Source organism: Archocentrus centrarchus, chromosome 12 (genome assembly GCF_007364275.1).
Source record: "Archocentrus centrarchus isolate MPI-CPG fArcCen1 chromosome 12, fArcCen1, whole genome shotgun sequence".
In the NCBI taxonomy this organism is placed as follows: domain Eukaryota; kingdom Metazoa; phylum Chordata; class Actinopteri; order Cichliformes; family Cichlidae; genus Archocentrus; species Archocentrus centrarchus.
In genome coordinates this window covers 2,653,077-2,676,787 of record NC_044357.1, presented here as the reverse complement: position 1 = coordinate 2,676,787, position 23,711 = coordinate 2,653,077, and the positions used below count along the sequence as shown (strand labels likewise).

Here is a 23,711-nt window from a genome sequence, read left to right as displayed (position 1 = left end):
ATCCTTATAGCCTAAAAAATATACATTTTACTCAACTCCATTTTAAAAGCGAAATATGTTAAAGTAATCTATTTCATGATAATTTCTTCACACATTAGGCCCGTATCCTAATTCATGATTGTTAGTAAGCGGCTGCAAACGAGGAAAAGAAACACTCGAAGTTAAACAGATATTTCTTTATTGTTCAGGGCAGGCATATTTTATAGGCTATATAATGCAATATAACAATATATAATAATATAAAATTATATAATACAAAATACCTTAGGGTAAACACATTGCCTACGATTTCAACAAATTAAAGAGGAAAAAAGTACAACTGTGTAATACCTCTATTAAAACGCTTGAGATGAAGGCTGAAGCCTTAAACGGAGGCTGAACGTGCCTGAAATGAAGAGTAATGCTTTTCGCATTAAACGAACCCTTCTCTCAATATTTCCTTAAATTTAACATTCTGAAGCTTTCTTTTCTTTCTGAAAGTCAAAGCGACGCGCGCGACTTTTTTCCCGGTTTCCCGTCTAACGTTTCCCGGGAAACGGGAAATGGTTCTGATCGCATTTCCCGGGAATCCCGGATCCCGGAATTAAACCCTACTATATAGATAAAAAAAGAACTGAATTGAATTAAATTGAACTGAATTGTTACCCAGTGCATCAATATGGCTCACTAATATGATTTTAATAGTTCATAAGCATTAGTTGAGCTTTATGGCACAAAAAAATGAACAAATGAAGGGCTGCGTGCAGCAGGAGCCGTTCATATACTGCGTTTCTCTTTTACCTCGAGGTAGAAGCGGGGGCTTTCAGGCATAAAAGTGAGAGCTACCACTGCAGAGACGCAGGGCAGCGCACACACCACCACAAACACTCGCCAGCTGTGGAACTGGTAGGCTGATCCCATGCTGAAGCTCCAGCCTGCACGGAGAAGCAGTCACACAAAAGGAAAGTTAGAAATAAAAATGTACTGCAACATCACATCATGAGTTCAGTCCTAATAACACGTGACGACATAAAGCTTGAATTGAGTTTCTTTTTTCTGTACCTCACGGTTGGACAAATTTGCACGTTTTATGTTTCAGTCTCTTATATTCATGAACAACCATGCAGGATTTTGTTTCTGCCAGAAGGTAATGAAATGAAATAACACACAGATCAGCTGCTGCCCTAGAGTCAGTGCAAACCCTTGGCATGTATGAATGAGAAAACCTTCATTTCTTTTTTTTTTTCTGTCATCTTCATCTTTTTCAGATATGAGAAAAGGCTGCAGTGAGAGGCGTGCTTGCATCAGTAAAACCTGCTCAACAAGGCATTTACTAACGTACTTCTGTGGTCTTCTTCAGTCAGAGAATATTATTTGATTACATTAGTATGTGGTTATTAGTGAGCGATCACTTGGGTTTGAGATATTCCAATGAAAAAAGCTTTGTGGGCTCATATAAATATAAACTGTTCTTTTTTGATGCCTGGTGTGTTTTTAGTTACTATGTTACTACGATTCCAGCTTAAGGTGTGCTATTTAAGCTTCTGTAGCATGCTCGCAGTTGTTGCACAACTGCAAACCACGTTGCAATCCACCGCCACCCCAGCTCGTCCTTTCTTGATGTGTCTAACTTAATCAGCACCCTGTCTGTTGTCACAGATGCCTGTTCCATTATGTGCTCAGGTTTTGTAGCAGCTCTTCCTGCCTTATGCGCTCCACGTGAAACATGGGAGAACAGGGATGTCCAAGAGCACAGCCCTGCTGCAAAATACAAACTGCTGCAGTTTGTAAGAAATAAGAAATAAGAATCTTCTTTTGAGTAAAGTAAGATTGACATGATTCATGTCATGAAATGTTTATGTCTGTATCCACAAATGATATCAACTCCACTGGAAGATGCTAGGAAACTAAAACTGTGCCTGGAAACACTTTGTGCAGTCTAATGCATTGCATTATATTCACATTGAGTTTTAAGAAAGAATCCAATTTTTGAACTACATAATTCTCTGAAGGTACAAAAATGTTCTACTAGCAGTCTTCAATGCTTCAATGAGTTTGCTTAACATTTGGTCCCATTATAGAAGAAAAAAAGATTGGTTAAAAATAATGTCTTAAAAGAATCTAATAAAAAGCACAAATAATTTAATTATCAGTGCTCGGTGACGTGGGTCGCTGTGAGTTCTGGAAAAGCACAGACATGTCTGACACTGGCTGGCTCCATCCTCACAAATCTGAAAAATCTGAAATCTGCAAATAAGCCATGATTTATCTAAAAGTGTCAAAAGCTCCCAAAGACGTTTTACAGTGACCATCAATAAGCTGTAACAGCATATGATGGAGTACCTATGTGCAGGGTGTTGAAAAGGCACCCTGTCTACTCATAGAGCAAAGTCTACATGAAAAAAAATTAATTTCAGGAAAGTATATTAGCATGGACACATGTGTGTGTGTGTGTGTGTGTGTGTGTGTGTGTGTGTGTGTGTGTGTGTGTGTGTGGTGGGTGGTGGGTGGGTGGGTGGGTGGGGAAGGGGGGGTGGGGGGGGCTGTGGCGCTGCTGCTCTAGCCTGTACCAGTACAAACCTCATTAGGGGGATTATGGCTATAATGGACTGGAGGGGATGGCCGACTGATTCAGATACTCAGCAAGATTTATGTCCCTATTCTAAAGAAGGGAACACTGCTAAAACACACACACACACACACACACACATTGTCCTTGGCCACAGCTTAGTGCTATCACACAAATTTTAAAGCACTGGTGTGTGCGTACATGCACACACACACAAGCATGCACATACACACACACACACACACACACACACACACACACAGTAAAGACACAAGCAGACCTGCCGCACTCTTACACTGTGACGCATATCACTATTATTTTTTTTCCCTGCAATTTACCTGTTTCTATACTTTAAGACATATTTGTCACCTTAAAAAAGCTACACACACACACACAGAGAGAGAGAGAGAGACACACACACAGAGTTATCTGGCCTTTGTCTACCAGTCAATGCCAAGAGTACTGCGGCAGAACTTATTACCCACACACCACTGCATCTTGGAGAAAAAAAATGTGTTACAGAACTGGCGTCTAATCAATTGACCTCAATTATAAGCCTCTGCTGGCCCTCTCACACTCAGTCACTCATGCGCTGGGATGGCCACTGGAGAGCTTTAAGATATAAGCTGCTATCTTTAGATTCTTGAGGGCTAGTTATGGCCCATAAGACAGAAATACCTTTCGTTGTCTGCTTATGAGCTTCAGCACACACACAGGAAAGAGGTGCTTCTAATTTTGGTGCTTATATATGCAGTAGTCCTTGCAGAGACAGAACACAATGCAGCATTACAATGTGTACCAGTTTGCTCTTCCACAGTTGAATTAGAGCTGCACTGAGTTTGTGTTTTGTTTTATAATAAAAGGATTCTACTGGAAAACTGTGTTAAAGTATTTATAAGAAATGCCTCATATTTGTCACAGAGATGTCTCTTTATTACTGTATTGCTGTAAAAATGTGTCTGCAAGCTAGGCTTAGGGTGGCAGGGACACAGAGGCTGCAGCAGCACCCCCTGGCGGATGGTAGAGGACCTGCAGGAATCCAACTACAAGTGTGGAACTAGTCTTGCTTCTCCCCTTGTCTGCTTTTTCTCCCATGCTCTGGACACATGTTCCTGAGTATCTCGACTTTAACTTATTGCATCCTGATTTCCGTTTTGTGCTGAATTTAGTTTTGCATTGTTTGTTGTTTCTTAAAACTGGGATTTCATTTTGAAAAAAAGATCTCCATCTATAAGAAAATGGAAAAAAAATGATGCCCAGTGTGCCAAAACAACAGGTGGTGATGCAACTCTAACTGCACAGAAATGTCAGCCAACCAGAATCCTACAAATAATGACTCGGTGCGCAGTTTGACATTAAAAAAGGAGATACAGGTTCACATCGTTGATGTTGCAAGACAAAATCTTTGTTTTCCTTGAAAATGTGCCAAAATGCTTCTGGATCAATCGTTAAAAATCCTGTAAAACAAAATTTTCATGCTCTGCCACAGTAGACATAGAGGCACAGTATCCTGAGAACTATTAGTTCATACTAACTACAGTACTGTTTTTTTCATATGAGCGGGACCACCAACTTCCACCAAGTTCATTTAGTGTGAAATGTGAATTTTGCACAACATAATTACATTTTGTCTTTGACATCATTCAAGCTTTCCAACATTCCTCTAAAGGGTCTTAACTCACAGTCAGACTAAAGCACTTCCTCAACATGTTTTCTTTACCTGCTTTAAAAAGCTGGTCTTGTAGCTTCGAAATAAGAACACTATTTGGTATAATAGACACTTAATCAACCCTGTGCCCACACACGATAGACACACACCCTCAGAACAGTCTCCAGAAGAGACAGCATCCTGATGGCCAGCTTCCAAGAGCAAACTTCATTATATCTGATCAACAGGGCCATGGCAAACAAGAAGCACTCCTCCTCCTCCTCCACCTCCTCCTCCTCCTCCTCCTCCTCCTCCTCACACTCTCCTTCTCAGCTCCTCTCCTGTGCTACAGGCTCGTGCTCTTGTTCTGTCTTTGCTTTCGTCTCTGCGCCTCCATTTAGCCCTCTGCTGTATCCCTTCACCTTTCGATTATCCCGGACACAGGCCTCATAAATCAAGTGCGCTCTCCACTTCTCCTTCGCCTTGTCTTCCTAATCTCTTTCTCTGCTCCTCTTCCCTCACCCCCCCCCCCCCCATTCCAGATTGATTTCATTTTTTTCATATGCTCTGACACACCTCCTCCTCTCTCTGTTACCCTCCAGCTCTCCCTCACTGTATGTTATGAGATTACCTATATGAGTCATACTATCACTTTTTTGTTTGTTTACAGGCTCAAACATTTAACTCTGAATTACTGTGTACTGTTCCTGGTGCAAAATGCAGATGTTATGTATATGTCCAGATGAACCCTGCTTGCCTAACACACCCCTGTGCACCTCCGTGTTCTGATTTTGTGCTCAATTTGAAAGCACTTCATACACATATTCATTGTGCAGGCTGACAGACACTTTGTTGCTTTTTCTGCTGCTGTTATTGCTGTGGCTTCCACCTACACTGCTACCCGCTATGTATTTGTGTGCCCCCCCAATGGGTCTTGATTTCTAAATTAAGCCCCACGATAGGGGGAATTACTTTGGTGCTCAGTGCATGTTATGTATCATGTTGTGATGTGCATGTCTTGCTATGGCAGGGGGCATCATCAAGAGTGGAACAGCACTGTCAACAAGTCCAACTTTCATGCCGCTTCTCTTTGCAGTAATGTTCAAACTAGTGATGTGAGTCTCTCCTGACAGCAGGAAACTTTTCCACTGTGGAACTTGGGCCACTAAACATCAGTTCGCCCTCATTTTAAACTATGCAGTTTCAGCTTCTGCTGTGTGTGTGTGTGTGTGTGTGTGTGTGTGTGTGTGTGTGTGTGTGTGTGTGTGTGTGTGTGTGTGTGTGTGTGTGTGTGTTTGGAGCATCTACAGTTGTTTATTTCGATGTACATTGGTCATAAACATGCTGTCCATTATTTCCTTACCTGAATTATTTAGAGATTTGCAAAGTCATACTACATACATTCTGGTACTTGTATAGTACTTCAATACTCTGGGCACTCAAAGTGCTTTTTCAGACACCCAAACGCACACACAAGCACGTTTTTCTTTACCTAAGTGTCTTATCTAACATTCACACTCCAATGGATGCATCGCGGGCAACTTGGGGTTCAACATCTTGCCCAGTGATACTTCGACATGCGAACCATCAACCTTCCGATTCGTAGGTGACCCGCTCTCCCTCCTGAGCCACAGCCGATTGCTTTACGCAAGGTAGAATATAAAAGATGGACATAGCTACTACAATGTTACATTGAATAGTAAAACCCTTGAGCTAGGCATTTTCACCATCGCCATCTTGTTGTTTTGAAACGTGACAAGCAAGGAGTGGCACTCACTGTGAAACTGAGGAACACTGTATGATCATTGGCTACAACCTGAGACTGACAAATTGTTGGCAATCAGTGTATCTTTGTTTTATCCTTCTTTCTGATTCTAATAATACATAATTAGAGTCAGACAGACCATAGATCATTGCAAACTGGACTTTTATTCAACATGGATTTAAACTAAAAACTGAGCCCGTAAAGTCATCACAAAAGTGTTTACTGAGTACACAGAACAACAACCTGATGTATTTTTACTGATGGCTCATACAATCAGAGGAGTCACCATTAAAAAGTGCCCTTCTTTTTAATGGTGGAGGAAGCTGCAGTGGTGGGGTATATATTCATGTAGCATCTAACTGTAGCATTGAAGTTCAAGCCAGTCATGGACCTGCCTGCACTTTCATTTTACTTTGGTACTTTGGTTTACTCTGGAAAGACTGGATATTCTGTTTGAAACAGAGACTTTTGGAGTGAAATATTATGTTAAAATGTGCACTAACCAGATGTCAGCATGTAATAAATTGTGACTCAGAACGTGTTAAAACTGAACTGAAGTTGATGAGGAATTACTGGACTAACGCTGTAGTTTGTGGCATGTTTTAGGTATGAAAACAGATGATTCATCAAATCACCTGTAAAATATTTTTTAGTGACCACCTGCCAGTGCATTTAGTTAAAAATTGTCTACATGGCTGACCACACTGACTGCTTGCCAGACTGCAGTTTATTTTTGTCTGTACTGATATCTCTACATCCTGTGGTTTATTGATCTGATTGGCTGAATTTAGCCCATAATTGGGAGAGAAGGACACTTCAGCCAAGTATTTTTTGAAAGTGCCAACCCTTCTGCAAATAGTTTACAAGGACAGCATCTCAGATAGTTCTGTGTAACACACAATCTGGTGTGCTAGGATGCAAACTTCTACAACAGCCTCACTTGTCTATTGACTTGTCACTGGTGACAGGTCAAAAAAGGTTAAACTAGAAGGCCACAGTCTTGCTGTACAGTGACTTCATTGTTAAGTACAGCTGCAGTGCAGTCTTGTTTCACCCAACAGAGGCATATGACCAAGATCAAATTGTGTTCTCAATCCAAGGTCATCCATGCCTTTATCTCCTCCACACATGATCATTATGTGACACTTTATTCTGCTCTTAGCAGTGGAACAAAAATATCTACAGACTATAGCTTGTATAAAAAGCTGCTGCCAGGCTGTTACTGGGGCACTCCAGTGAGTTTGTGTTACAGGGTAGCAGAATAGTTTGGTATGCAGCTTGGTAACATTATTTCACTACATACTTTCATTATATACTCTGTGCGTGATGGACACCCACATGGGTCAGACTGCTTGTCCTTTTAGGAACCCATCCATCCATCCATTCACTTCCGCTTATCTTTTTCATGGTCGCGGGGGGGCTGGAGCCTATCCCAGCTGACACATGGCGAGAGGCAGGGTACACCCTGTACAGGTCGCCAGCCTTTGGACTGTGTGAGGAAACCGGAGTACCCGGAGGAAACCCACGCAGACACGGAGAGAACATGCAAACTCCACACAGCGAGCCAAGGTGGAGTCAAACCCAGACCTTGCAGATGGCATTCTAGCTGTGAGGCAGCAGTGCTAACCACCACACCACCATGCTGCCCCCCCCCCCCCCCCCCCCCTTTTTTTTTTAACATTAATAGTCCTTTTTTCTAGGATTATCATCAGGATTATTTTTCCTAACCCCGCATGTTCCAATGAAGACATCATATAGCAGTTTTTGAGGACTGGCTGGTACTAGTCCTGATGAATGACTGATTTGTTGAATATGTAACGGTGAGCACTTTCTTGGTGTTTCGAAAACAGATGAGATCAGCAAACAGCGTCTTTGACCAAGAAACCATAAAACACTGCATGTTCATACATTACAGGCTTGTCATTCACAGTGTGGGCAGCACACTCCATGCTTTATTGTTTTTTTTTTTAAGGCTACCATATTTTATAAAATTAGCATCACGGTGTATTCAATAAGACTTGAAACTAGCAACTGAGACTATAAAGTTATCAGGAAAGTGCTTACTGAAGGGAGATTAAGGGACTGTTTTCTCATAGACTTCTGCACAATCATTTGTTTTTTGGCAACCAGAGGAATCGCCCCCTGTTGGCAGTTTAGGGTATTTCCACTTTGGATTCATTCACATTATTCTTCTGCACCTTCTTCACTGAGATCACTTGATCTGAAATCTGCTTTGGTTATGTGTTCACTGTAAACTCTGATAAATCTCAAAAATAAAAAAAATTAAATAAAGCACTCACAGCCACACAGTTCTGGCAGAATTGTAAACCTTCAATATTATGAGGTGGAGAAATGTAATGTTAAACTTTAACTGTCACACTAAACACTGAGTCCAGTTTATATGTGCAAAAAAGCTGTTGGGAAAAAACGTAATTTATGACGAATGTTTTCAAGAATTGCAATGATTTCACTTTAGATTTTACTGCCATGTTTTAATCATTTCTTAACTTTCTGCAGCACTCTTATTGCTGCCAACATCCTGCAATCTCCACAATTTAAAACCAGATAATTGCAAAAAGGAAAAAGTCCCTTTTAATGTTAATGTAACCTTGTACATCATGCTGTTACATCATGTCACTCACCATAGTGTGGGATGATGGCCCAGGCCATGGCTGAGGCGTAAATTCCTCCGATCATCCAGAACATGCACAGCCAGCTCAGATGCTCTCCTCTCTTCTCGCGAGCCAGTACCTCAGCAAAGTACGAGAATACTATCGGTACTGCTCCACCGATCCTGCAAATGCAGTTTGTTGTAATTAGCCGCGCATGCTAAAAAAGGCAATCCTCATTTGCTTCGTCAGCGCGCACAACAATGAAAATTTATCACCATGTAAAACTGATTTATTGTTACAGGAAATGATTTCTTCCTTTCTCGCTGTGGAAACTGTACAAACTCATGCAACCTTCTTGTTTTTTTGTTTTTTTTTATAGAAAGAGGTGAAAGAAAGAGCAGTCATGTGCATCATCAGCAACAAGTGATCATGTTTCAATGCATTGGTTTGGTCTTCCTGGAAGATTTAAAGGCTTTTTGAATGTAGGTTAACATTTTTGGAGATTTAAGACTCTGTAAAGTAGGAGCCGGATCCTCCCTGTCTTCATTCATGTCACAAGAAAGATTCCGCACTGTCCTGGTTCATTTTCAGAGTCTTATCATAATGGCAGGAAGCAGCCACACTGTCCACCGCAGCTTAGCATTTGTTTGAAGAAACTGTGCCGTCATCTTCTTGACCAAAGAAAATGAAAAGTCACCGCACTGTAGCACACCGGATATTACAATCTTTGATCCATCTTTGTTGCTTCCCCTCAAACGTGATTATTACATCACTGCCCAGAATCAGAGGCTGCGTTCAGGCTTTTGAACTCAACACAGGGAGAATGTCTTACTTTGCATATTTCCATATTGATACCTTGTTATGTTTGTATTTATGTGAGGGGTAGCTGCACTGAACTCTTTCTGTGAGGTGTCAGTAGAGTCAGAAGGAGCCCATCTGTGACTGCAGTGACTCCCCATTTTTTTTTACAGCCTCATTTATATTAGAAGAAGAACCATTTGTTAGCTTTTTTTTTCAAATTCTTTATTCTGTCATAATCATGCAGATCATTGGGCGACTTTGCTTGTTTTGTGCTTTGAGAGTTTGGGTAATTTCTTAATTAGAAGAGAAAATAAAATGTGTTCATTTTCATTCTTTTTTTTTTATATCTAATAGACTTTTGGTCAATGGTTATATTTTGAAAATGTTGAACTATTCCTTTAAAGTCTGATCTGAGCTGTAGCTGTTATATCTCAAGTGGCACACCTGAGCAGCCATCTGTGACATTTTAATTTCTAACTACATGTAGACACTAACTAAATCATGTGGAGCAAGAAAAGAATCCACACGACCATATGCTTCCTATTCCTTCACAAAGATGTCAATATTATATAATCCATCCAGCTATCCACCAGTTTTCTGATCTACTTATCCAAGATGAGTTAGATGGAGCCTATCCCAGCTAACACTGAATGAGAGGTGGAGTACGCCCCATCCCATTTAAGATCAATTGGAAATATTGTAAGAATTAATATTTGACAGTGTTTTAGAACTGCTAAGAAACATTTATTGAAATAAAAGGACATTAAATTTTATGTGGCTGTACATGAAATATACAGTAAATATTCAAGATTGTGATGACAGCTGAGAATCTGCTGAGATTTGGTTGGACTCTTTATCCTGCTTCCTTTATGCCTGCATGAGAAAAAAAAAAAGAAAACATGCAATGCAAATGCAAGAGTCGCTGATTGGTTTAGTACAGAATGGGATTTTGTGTCTTAGAAATCCAGAAAATAACACAACTTTGTGATGACATTTCTTTCATTACAATTTTCTCCCACATTTTATCTCATGGTGTTAGTTTAAGTAGCGGACTAAATCCTAATCTGTATGATTTTTTTTCACAGTGGCACTTTGAATCTTCTTTCCTATTTGCTGAGACAGCTTACGGTAACACAAGGCAGGGAAACGCTTAATGAAAGAAAAAGTAACTAGTCAAACACTGGATGCCAGAATGTATTTCTACCAGTATGAGGGTGTAAAAGAAAAAAGAATATTTCAGTGACCCTTTAGAAAGCATTGCCTGTTTGTTCAGGAACATTTTTTTTCAAGAAAACATTACTTATCCCCAAAGGTATGTGTACAATCATAGATATCATCCCACACAATAAACTACCTTCTGCATACAGATTGAGAATTAAGTGGTGACATAAATCTAAAGCTACGAATGAAAATTTAAAGCCATTAAGGGAGAAGCTGTTTTTCAGACAAAGTGAGGTTTACCGGTTGCTTACACAACTGTAATTAAATGCTCAAGAGCTGAGTGCAGCTCAGGTAAACCAATCACGCGAATGCCCTCGGGCTCACAGCGGCCCATTCTGATTGAAATTTGCATTTCGGTCTAATCATAAAGTAACATCAGCTTGAGCCATCACCGCTGGAACTAAAGAAACTAAAGGTTCATATACTGTACAAACAGGACATCAGAGATGGGAGGGCACGCCATCTGTCAAGGATGTGGGCAGCCAAGCAGCAGACCATGTTAGCATTAAAACACCCAGATGTTCATTTACTTCCCACCAGTTCCCCCGCTGTCTCCCCTCCTCCAAATTCAAACCTCTTGTCATATGCTTTGAATTTGGAGGAGGGGAGACAGCGGGGGAACTGGTGGGAAGACAGATCAGAGGGGCTACAGGGGTGAGAGGAGACCAGTTTTAAGCAAACTCACCCAAAGCCAGACACCATGCGGCAGAAGAGGAACATACTGTAGCCTTGGACAAAAGAGGACAGGAAGGCGAAGAAGCCATTGACTGACATGGATATCAGCAGGCACTGTCTCCGGCCCACCTTGTCTGAGAGGCCACCCCAGAAAAAGGCTCCAAACATCATCCCCAGATACACAATGCTGCCTGGAGGAGGGGAGGCAGGGGGAAAGAAAGAGGGGCAAAGAGAGAGAGAGAGAGTTATAAACGATCACAACCATCTGGAGTCAAGTGTTTGTTGCTCAAACTGCTGAGTGAACAAAAACCATTTTACATTTTGGAATATATGGAGACAGTTTCAGCTCCTGGTTATTCATGCATTCTTACAACACACACAGCTTTGAAACTGGAGTTAATATCAGAGAACTAAAAAGCTGAACTTTAGAGTCTGATTTCTTTATTTCTTTTTTTTTTTTTTTTTTTAACGTTCTACCCAATTCTGCTCTGATCAGCAACCAACAGGAAAGTTGCTCTCTGGTGAACAAATTCTGCAACATCAACACTCACAACATGGTTGAAGGGTGTTTCTCCATCTATTCTTTCCTGTTCAGTTTTCATTTATTGGCCATAAATGCCAGAACGGCAAATATTATGGCTATTTATATGGCTATTTATAATATATAATATGGCTATATACAGTCGGGCTCTAATCAGAAATTGGTTAAATTGCAAGAGCTGCTCTGTGTCATAATGATATGTTTGACTGCTCAGTGCTTACACACAATAATGTGCTTCAAACGCTTCTGTTTATAATATTCAGTGGGATCTCATAACATGGTAACTCAAGATATGCTTTTTAAAAATTTAAAAAAAAAACAAGTATTTATGCATAGTAATGGAGATTGAATGAAATCTGTCTGATAACTGATGTTTCTGAAAGTATGTCCAGGAGAAATAGAGCAGCAGCTGACCTGCAGCCTTTGTACTGCTGCTTACCTGCATTAAGTTGGGGGTAATTTCTCTTCCCATGCAGTATAGCAGCATAACATGGTTGAGAAAACGGGTGGCAGTGGCAGAGAGGGGTGAGGGTTGTCAGACCAGTAAACAATCCACTTTTCTCCCTGTGTACTAATAAAAATGCTAATTTGTGTAGGAAGGTGGAGATGCAATTGTTTGATGCGGCAGAACCTGGAATAATCGCGACAGAGGATAGGAAGCCTTCCCTTTTCCCCCTTGCTATGTCTGTGGCGATGGGACAGATACACTGAAAGTAGATGGTCTTATCAAGCTGCAAAGACATGATACCGAGAGCTAGTGATTCATTACAGGTGACAGCTGCTGGACCTGCGCTCTGCTGCTGCAGAGAAGACTCTCCTATAGGCGGCAGGATATAAAGGTAAAGCTTCACTCCAGCTGGCTTACAGATATCAAACTGAATATCAAAACTGCTGCATTCTGCACAAAGTGGTGACACTTTTTTGATTTGTGTAGCTACATCTGAACGTGTGTACTGCAGAAGATGCTATCTGCAAGCACTAGCTCATTTGTTTTATGGCTCCACTCACGCTGAGTTTGTATCTGTAATAAAGGGGGAGGGTGATGAGGGTGATGGGGCATCTGAGAGGCATTCTGAGATTGGATTTGTGATTTCCTGCTGGGTTCAAACTCAGGTCAGACCTTAAGGGCCTTTATGCAAATTAGCAAAGGTCAGTTAAAAGCACTGAAGCACATGGGGACAATAGTTTGAAGTGCCTGCCTCATGCAGAAAACCATAAAAACAACTGATTTGGAAAAAAAAAAATTCCTCTGGTTTAAATTCTTTAAACAAAAGAATGTGAGACTGCTTAAACACAGCAGAACTAAGAACATGGAAAACAGTGCATGCATCCAATGCATGAAACAATCATTTATTTGTCTTTCCAGTTTAGATGGAATCCAGAAAGATACAGTTGGTGTAGTTGTGGAACAAACTGTGTGTGTGTGTGTGTGGGGGGGGGGGGGGGGGGGGGGGCATTTTTGGTGATGTCTGCTGTAGTGCACCACGGGGATCCACATAGACATGGACAGAATATCGAATTTTCGTATCTCAACCTCTTAGAAAGGCTGCATCTTTACTGAAAAACTGTGTCTACAACAGAAACATCAGACCTGTGTCAGCATCCACACAAGGTCCACACTCATCATCCTGCAGCTCAGAGCCCAACATACAATCACTTTATGTGTGTAAGAATGAAAAAACAGGCTTGTGTAAGCATTAATAAGAGATCTCTGGTTTTGAATGAAAATGCAAAGGGCAAATGAAAAGTTGGGTATTATGCAACAAGTGTAAACCACCTCTGTAGAAAAATTCTCCTTTAATAACTTTACAAAATTATAGCCAGTCAAGGTGCTTCATCACTTTGCTCACAGTGTTGACGTACTCTAAGCATTCATTTGTACATCACTTGAGTGACCCTGACATATTTCATTTGCCAGCATTTGTTGTTTAAGTGGTTTTTCAGCAACTCCTGGATGGAAGGTCTTGTAATTCAATATCTAAGTTTGCCTCCAAATAAATTGCAGTCACCTGGGTGATTCCTTTACTAGAGCTATCATTAGGTCACTATTTCAGTTTGTCTGATACTTATCAACAATTTTGTGTGTAACACATTACTGTGTTCAATTCAATTCAATTCAATTTTATTTATATGGCACCAAATCACGACAACAGTCGCCTGAAGGTGCTTTATATTGTAAGGCAAAGACTCTACAATTATACAGAAAGCCCAACAATCAAAATGACCCCTTTAAGCAAGCAGTTGGCGACAGTGGGAAAGAAAAATTCCCTTTTAACAGGAAGAAAGCTCCAGCAGAACCAGGCTCAGGGAGGGGCGGTCTGGATTTAACAGGGAGCCAATGAAGAGAAGCCAATATGGGAGTCCTTGTCAGTACGCTCGCTGCAGCATTTTGGATCAGCTGAAGGCTTTTCAGGGAGCTTTTAGGACAGCCTGATAGTAATAAATTACAATAGTCCAGCCTGGAAGTAATAAATGCACAAATTAACTTTTCAGCATCACTCTAAAGATGTTTCTATTTTTGGAGATATTGTGCAAATGCAAGAAAGCGGTCCTACATATTTGTTTAATATGTGCACTGAAGGACAAATCATGTCAAAAATGACTCCAAGATTCCTCACAGTGCTACTGGAGGCCAAGGTACAATAACTTCAGTTTTATCTGAATTTAGAAGCAGGAAATTAGAGGTTATCCAGGCCTTTATGTCTTTAAGACATTCCTGCAGTTTAACTAATTGATGTGTGTCATCTGGCTTCATGGATAGATAAAGATGGGTATCTTCTGCACAGCAATGAAAATGTATGCCTAATACTGCCTAAGGGAAGCATGTATAGTATAAATAGAATTGGTCCTAGCACAGAACCCTGTGGAACTCCTTAATTAACCTTAGTGTGTGTGAAGAAGAAGAAATAATTTTCTCATTGCATTTTTCCTTGTACAAAATTCAGTAATCATCTTACAGTTACTAAGCAAACATATAAGTTATTTGACTATAGAACAAAAATGTGCTGGTTTTCCTTGCGCACTTGCGTTACAATCAGCTGATTTCAGTTTTTGTGTGGGAAGAAGGGTTATTGTAGACTTCAACTTTTAACTAGTGTAGATATAAATATTAGTTTTTAATGGAAGAAAGTGAGCGTAAAATGCAAACTGAGGACAGAAACAGCTATCCACTACTCCTAACCCAGAGCATCTGCAAGGCATGCCAACACAAACATGACTGTATGCTGACCCAAGCTAAGTAACCAGAGCTTGACCTCTACTTGGTAGATGCTATTTCAGATATTTTATGAGATAAGCAGCCTACTGATATGGCAGCAGATGAAAACTCAGACAGTCTGAGTCAGTAAACTCAAATCATGGATCATGAATTATGAATGAATGAATCATGCATAACGGTTACATCACGTGTTTTAGCCCAAAAACATGTGATGGTCAACCAGTCCTGGCACAAGAGGGAATCAACTTTTCACATTATGCAGTTCAACAATGAATGGAAAATACATAGATCACATCAGCATTGAGGAACTGACTGTGGTAACACCAGAAGGAAAGTCCAAGGTCAGCTATTACATCAGCAAGACAGGAGCTGAGATAACACATCAGGATTAGATGAGGAGAAAGATGGAAGAGGACAGCAACCCTAAACATAGACAGGGGTTATGACTCGCCTCCATTTCTCAACCACTTGTAGTCACAGGTCTTCACAAGTACAAAGTGAACCTTATTAAAGTTGTTCTGAAACCACCTGAACTGTTAAGTGTGAAGTGTTAATCTTCTCCTTAAGTAAGACCAGACAGTGTCTACTTCTAATGGTACACTGTGCAGCTTTTCTTTGCATCCAGAGGGATTATTTCAGCAGTGAAGTCTTCAGCAGTCTGCATGTGTGCCACTTCTTTTTCCATAGTAATTAGCTCTGTGTAAGTGTAATTCTCTGTTGACACATTTCTGCTCTGTTTTCTCGTTCTGCCACCATGCAGTGTCCTGGCATGGATGAGAGGAGAGCTTCAGGATTTCAACAGATGAGGGGATTCCCAGAAGACCGCCTGTGATTGACAGGTGAGTTGCAGCAGGGGACTCATACAGACAGTTGGTTTCAAGGAGGGAGGAGGAGAAGACCCCTGGGAGCAACGCACAGTCTGGCATTAATTAAATCAACAACAGTTGATCTTTTTTTTGTGTGTGACAAAGATGGTGTTTACTTGCTCAGGACTCCTGTGTTCATCTGTTCCACGTGAAAATGGAATGTGTATTGTGCTTTATATATAAGCAGCTTGTCACCAAGAGAATACAGACACAACAAAAATGAACATGATATGGTTGTTGGTCCCTGACCACAAGCTGTGGGTCCAGTAGATCAGCACAAACAAGCTGATCCACTGGTATTTTCCCCACACAACCTTCTCTGTTTTTATGCCCTGATGCCTGGAAGTTCTGTGGGTAAAAATACGTCTTTGATGTCAGAGATTAGAGGAGAACGGCCATACTGCTTAAAGCAAGGCAACCGTAACTCAAATAGCCACTTGTTACAACCAAGGTGTGTAGAAGAGCATCTCTGAACTCACAACATGTCAAACCTTGAAGCAGATGCAGCAACAGAAGACCCCCACTGGGTGACATTCCTGTCAGCTAAGAACAGGAAACTCACTAAAACTGGACAATAGGAGATTTGAAAAATGTTTTCTGGTCTGATGAGTCTGTACTAAAATGCCATCCACAGTCACCAGATGGATGAGCAGCTGAAAAATCTGCAGCAACTGTGTGATGCAGTCACGTCAATATGGATCAAAATCTCTGAGCAATGTTTCCAGCACCTTGCTGAATCTATGCCATCAAGAATTAAGGCAAGTCTGATGGTAAAAGGGGTCCAAGCCAGTATTAGCAAGATGGTGAGTGTATATTAGCGTTTTAGTGTTCTTTTACTCCAAGAATGTTGGTCCACTACCTTTTCTCAACCTTTTTTAAAGGTAAAAGGTAGCCTCAATTTTCAGTGGGGGGTTTAATATTGTGAATATTGGCATACAAAGTAGAAAGCAAGTGAAAACAAAGCCATGTCCTCGCTGACAAACTACTTACTTCACCGCCAACTATCCTGCCCTCTATTGCAGACTTTGTTACTCCTTCAAGCAGGTTTCTTCAATCACTGGTAAAAAAAACAAAAAACTTGTCTGTCACAGATCCTTAAGCAATGAGAATCGTCTGGATAATCCTCCCATCTGAAAGACCTAAGACCCATCTGAGCTACTAAGACCATAAACTGATTTGGAAACTGTTCATAGACGTCTGGGCTTCTAAAGGACCAGAAGTCTTTTGGTGACCACAGCTATCATCCACTGATGGCCTTTAAAATAAATGCAGGTTTAAGGTTTCACTTTCCAGACCAGGAAGCTGAGTTCACCTTTTATACTGTCTGGGTGGTCCCTCTCTTCCCATTATGTAGTGATGAAGAACTCTGAAGGCACACAGTCTTTTGGCCCTTATGAGTGCATCATGTGGGTACCCGTGAAGCATTTCATGTACTCTTGTTTGTACTCAGAATAACAAGTGTAAGTATGGAAACGTGCAGTTTGAGGCAGAGTATTGATACTGTTTTGATGAGTAACTCTAGCTTTGCAGGCTTTAGCAGCTTGTGGTTGACATTTCAGGAGTTGTCAAATTGCTTGTGTGAAATTGTTGACCTAGTCAGCTGATGGTGCAAACAAAGATTTCGCTCAGATCCTGATTTTCTCACACATAACAGTGCAAGTGCTAAGTGTGCAAGCTGGAACACTTCACACGTGACACATGGACTTTTTTCCCATTTCTGATTTTCTCATTTAATAAAGTCTCCTGAGCGCTTAATCTCCTATACATCTCATATTACTTGTTAAAATGTTATCATTTATAAGGGATATACTTAAAAATCCACACATGAATATCAATGTGCACTACATCACATCACAGTTTTGGATTGAACTAAAAAAGGTGACCTTGTTGCCCTGGACAGTAAGTGGGGGAACAGCTCATAATGTAGTGCTTTGTTGTGAAGGAGACATTGTAGCAAATGCTTACCCTAGGTTTTTAATTAGCTAACCTCGCAGGGCCTATTTATCACTCTGTTGTGCTGACAAACTTCAGGTGTCACTGGTGTTTGTGACTGCATAACCACAACATATAAAGCTGATAGGCTAAAAATATGTTGGCCAAAATCCCCTTTAAGGTCTTCTTCCTGTGCTACACCTGCAGCATGGCTTCACCTGAACAAGCACACATTTTTAACAAGAACCATCATAAAAGCTGACTGTGATGCAGGAAAACACCAGCAGACAAATTAAAGCCATATGTGGTGGAGGAGAAAAGGAGAAGAGGGCATTTAGAGGAAATGTATAAAATCTCAGCCTCTCTCCCCTTCTCTGGAGAGGTACGTGAGCCAGTCTACCATGGCTAAACTGCGGTGAAGCACAATGCTGCAGAGATTAACTCTGGCCCATATCTTTAGATCGCCAGCGTGTCTATGAAACACAGAGAGGCTGTGTTAGAGTGTGAGAGAGGGATTACAGCAGGAGGGTATCAGAAAAAAACAGGAACATCACATATCTGGATACCATTTCACCTTTTACATTATATTAAAGGGAAAGCCATTTTCAGGAAAAAAGAGTATTTGGAGTAGATTAGGGACAGAAATCTTAAAATGACAGAAATCCTTCAGTGATAAGAGTCTACAGTATGTAGCAGTGAGGCTCTGTTCTAGGACTTCCCAGTCCTTCCATGGGCCTTCGTGGAAAAACAAAGGTGGTAGAGCAGCAGCAAGTAATCGGTGACAATACATGTGGCATTTATTTAGTCATAAACAGCATGAAAAAGGAGGAGCTAGGGTGAAGGTGGGTTGCAAACTGGCTTGCAGATGTGTGGCCACAGTGGGACAGCTAAAATTCTTTCAAGGCGCTCCAGCAAGTTGCCACTAAGGTTGGTGACCTTTCTAATCTCAACTGAGGGGGTACATCTAACGATTTTTGTACCCTGAGAAATCAACAGCTGAGTAGAACAGTTATACAAGTGAACCGTTATTACATCACCCTTCCCCCGATGCTGGCAGGTTTGTTTCCACTGACTTAAGCCACTGAGAATGACAAATCAGTAAGTGAAACTCTTGAGATTAAGAAAGTTGTTTTTCACGAGTGTCCTGGGCCAAGATAGGCAACATTAACCTAGCATGTTTTTTTCAATAACAGAAGAAACCCTGTTACTGAAAACTCCACACAGAAGTCCCCCCAACTCACCCTCTTGTTGTGAGGCAACAGCACTAATTCCTGAGCTACTCTGCTGCTGATACAGGACAATGTTCTCGTCCATTCTTGCATAGAAATACAGTGTCTTAGAATTATACTGAAAATGATAAGGGCATGGTTTATTACCTTTCTATCAATGTATTTCTTAAAATACTTAGCAGCTTAACCTCCCAACACCATCTGCTCAGCTGTTTCGAGATCTGCTAGATGTGCTGCAGAGTCACTCTACTGGACTATGTGATGTGATATATATGCTTATACAAATATATCATAGATAGATAGATAGATAGATAGATAGATAGATAGATAGATAGATAGATAGATAGATAGATAGATAGATAGATAGATAGATAGATAGATAGATAGATAGATAGATAGATAGATAGATAGATAGATAGATAGATAGATAGATAGATAGATAGATAGATAGATAGATAGATAGATATGGCCTAAAAAGTTCTTCATTCAGCTTCAAGTATTATGAAGCCATTTTTCACTGCCCCTCATCAGTGTTGACAGTGGGGTGATGCAAGCAGGAGCAGCTTTTGGTTGAATGTCTTCACCAAGCACGCTTCATCATACAGTAGTACTGAACAGCCTGCTCTCCCACCACAACTGCTGCTGCCCCAATGTCCCTGATGGCTGTGCCCCATTGTTGTGCTCCAGTGTCTACAACTGCTTGTTGTTTTCTTGTGTACATGCACTGGACTGCTACAGTTATTTTCAATAAGAGTAATTTAATCTGGGTGAATGATGTACTCATTACTGGGGGATAAAAGCCATTTAATGCTCAAAACATTAAGCCACATAGAGCAGTGTGAGCTAACTGGATGTTTGTATCATTTTAACATTCGCTGTTTTTCCTTCAAGCAAGATTTCCACTGAAGCTGCACTTACTGACCAGTTAAAGAGTCACCGACCTTCACAGAGAATCTGTGATAAAAAAAAAAAAATCACTAATCACTGCTGTTGTGTAAGGTTTAGTCTTGTAAGTATATCTGCAAGTGAGCGCATACACACATCCTTTATTTATGCAGTGTGTGACAAGTTGGTGAAATGACTCATTCTTTCTATTCTTTCCCTCCTGTCTCCCACTGAGGGATGAGTCAGAATACAGGAGAAATCTGGGTGAATAATAAATCATCCTGCTCCCCAAAACAAGAAAAAAGGTTAGCACTCTCTTCTACTTCTAGCAATAAAACCACACTAAGATAATGTGGCAAGACACAAGGTTGATTTTTTTTTTTGTCTCAGAATCTTAGTGACTAAAATGTTCATTTATCAATAACACATTGAGAAAAATGCCCGTGCCAAGCTTTTATTTTTAGAGTTGTGTTAGAAACAATAAAGCCAAATCGCACACCAGCCACATTTAAACATACAGATACATACTGGCACACAAACAGACAACTTTTCCCTAGAGTGGGAGATCCATCTAGCTTAACACACCTCCTACTCATCTATCCAAATACCTGGTGCCATGACAACCCACTGGCAATTCCTAAATTATGGTTAACAGAGTCACCCACCACTACTTTCTATGCACATCATATGTCATTAACAGCACAAATCATGTGAAGGTTACTAGCAGGACACTAATTCTATCGACACCCTAATACTTCTACCGGTCTATAACTGTCATATACATTTTATATCCATTTATGTGCATTAGTAAGACCGCCTTTCATGTCTACAAGGAGTAATGTCTCCTGAAAGCAGTGCTAGATGACTTTCAGATGGTTCACTGTTACTCCTCCATCAGATATTCAGAACCATGATGGAACTTCTATTATCAGGAGTCAATCATAGTCTCAGTTCACAAACTCCAAGTAAATCACATGAGCTGAAGCGCTTCAAGCATCACCTATACAGTATTTGAAAATGGGTCAGATGCTGACTCAGCTAGATCAGGTATGGCTGTCAGTGGATTGATCTACTGTTCAAGGCTAATCTGCTCAATTTAATTCTATTTAGTCTATTTTTACAATGCTACACAGTGCAAATTTGGTAAGTTGCTAGAAGAGGAGATAATATAACATGTAGGAAGCTAAGAAGGTCATGGTAGCTACTTCCTTTATACTGTCTATGTAAATGACAGAACAGTGAAGACTCTCACACTGAGCTGAAATGAAATGAGTCCAAATAAATTTGGTGAATTGCACAACTAGGCATTTTTAATTGTATTTATCTTGGACTATGTAATTTTGTTGATAAATATAAATTCAGGGCATTTATATACTTGTGTGTATTTATTTGTTACATTTTATCTAAAAAAAAAAAAAAAAAAGTTAGGAAAGTAATGTTAAAGCCAAACCTGATGTTGCTTACAGATAAAGAAATGGTATATTTTTCTTTGCACACATTATTACCATGCTGACACTGGCATTAGCTCAAAGCACCACTGTGAACATTCTACTAGCATAGCTGTATACTAAACTATGTTTCTTACCTCAGGTGCTTCAAACCAAAGAATAACACAAGACCAAAAACACAAAGACAATCTGCTAAGTTGAATAATGGAAATTAGACCCCATCACTCATTTTAAGAATCTGACTTAAAGAAGAAAAAAAAAAAGAGCTTCAGGAATAACAGTCAGATATTTGACAGCCATATAAATGACTGGGTACAGTCCAGTCTGTTTTCCTACCCAACAGCAGTGGTGGAAAGTACACTATATGCACAAAGATCTCTGAATTCAAGTATTTTCAGTCCCATTGCCACCGGTGTGTAAAATCAAACACCTAGCCATGTCTTTATAAATACTCGTGAAAGAATGGGTCATTCTAAAGAGCTCACTGAAATCGAGCATGGCACTGTAATAGGACGGCCCTGTTTCAACAAGCTAGTTTGGGATATTTCTGCCTTCCTAGATATTCTACAATCAACTGTAAGTGGTACTGATGCAAAGTGTTTAGCAACTACAGCAAGTCAGTTATGAAGTGGCAGACCATATAAAAACACTGTCGCCAAGTGCTGAGGCTCAGACTCTGCTGACTCGATAAGTGCACAGCTCCAAGCTGCCTCTGGCATTATCATCAGCACAAACACTGTGTCAGGAGCTTCATGCCACAGTTTTACATGGCATAAAGCATAATGTGTATGTTGCCCAGTACTTTTGCCCATATAGTGTAGCTGTACTTAAGCTCAGTTTTTTCATTTCGTGCTACCTAATTCCTGTTCCTGAATTATGGCATATATAATAGAGGGACCAAATCATTTATACTCGATACTTCAATGACCTGTTAATTAATTAAAGGAAGTGAATACTTAACCATGAACAACCCATTGTACACTCATCCATCAATATAATTGGAGACTCCAGGTATATTAAAAAAATGCTTTCAAAGGGTGTTAGATTGCTCTTGGAGATTAGGTATTTTATCTGGCTTTAACAAATACGATTCCTTCTTTGGTGGTAGTGTGATATCAGTGGTGACAGACAGTAGTGTTCTCACTTTATAATATAATTTTGTAAAAATGCAAATTACTCTGAAGAGTGAGGATACTTAATTCTGTTATAACAAAGAGAGGAAATCTTACAAATCAAAAGCATTCAGCGTGAATAATGTCAAGAATATCATATTTTTCTTAAGATAACTTTTAAAGAAAAAAAATCCTTACCAAGCCATCCAGCACCAGAATTGGGAACACACATGTCTGTCTCAGCACTGGGCAGGACGAAGCCCACTACAAACACCTCCACTCCATCTGACATGAGCGCTAGCCCTAGTACAAAAAACAGCTGCCACTGGAATCTCCCATGGCCGCACTCCTGCATGATCAGCTCGTACTGCTGGGCGAGCTCCTCCTCATCTGCCTGTCTCTCATTTTCTAGTTCCTTGCGGCTCTTTAGGCTGTCAGAGACCGGCTGGCCAAGAGCCACCTGACCATCCCGTGGCTTCTCATTGCTGTATGCAGGCACTCCTTGGTACTCCCCCTCATAGATCTCATCTTCATCATCATGGCCCTCCGTGGCATCGCTGGAGGCTCCATCCTCGTCGTTAGCTGGATTGTCAGCATAATGACCATTTTGTTGAGTGTAATTGTTGTAGTTGTTCTCGTCTTCATCCTCATTCTGGAAACGGTTGTAGCTGTGATGGGCTGAATATTCATCAGAGGCTCGATCAACAGCTTTACTGAAATTTTTGGCAGCTTGCCTTTTGGCTTCCTTAGCGATGTCCTTGGCACCTCTGGCCAAGGAAGTCCTGTTGTTATGTGGTTCCTCCATCTTGGCACAAGGGTGGCTAGCACTAAATTCAGCTCTGGTGCACTTTTATTCCACCAGATGCAATAAATATATGTTACTTTTTTTTTTTATATATCTTCTATTCCGAGACAGAGCAAGATTTAAGTTAATTTATTAACCCTGAAAAGCCAGCCAACTGCCAGAAGACTAATGTCTAATGATGAGGTCTAATTCCATTGGATTGGAGAAACTAGACAGTGCTGAAATGGAGACAGTTGATCTCAGATTGGAAAGATTCTAAGTCCAGTAAGAGCTCAGTCGAGGAAACCTGCAGGGACAGAGAGAAAAAAAAAAAGTGAATTTAGCTTGATTAAAGACTGTCAGTCAGAAATACCTGCCTGCAGTATTTCTTGGCACACTGAAAAGAACTCAGAAAGAACATTTTTAC

General features: G+C 40.5%; 1 protein-coding gene across 1 annotated transcript in view; it reads right to left on the bottom strand.

The window, feature by feature from the left end:
* Nucleotides 1–23,305, bottom strand: part of LOC115789399 (synaptic vesicle glycoprotein 2C-like) — a 33,667-nt gene extending 10,362 nt beyond the window's left edge. The window contains exons 1-4 of the mRNA XM_030742797.1: nucleotides 22,699–23,305; nucleotides 11,281–11,461; nucleotides 8,604–8,755; nucleotides 781–914 (exon numbers count right to left, since the gene is read on the bottom strand). Coding sequence (XP_030598657.1) covers nucleotides 781–914; nucleotides 8,604–8,755; nucleotides 11,281–11,461; nucleotides 22,699–23,305 — 1,074 coding nt within the window. The remainder of the gene's footprint in view (nucleotides 1–780; nucleotides 915–8,603; nucleotides 8,756–11,280; nucleotides 11,462–22,698) is intronic.
* Between the last annotated feature and the right edge of the window lie 406 nt (nucleotides 23,306–23,711).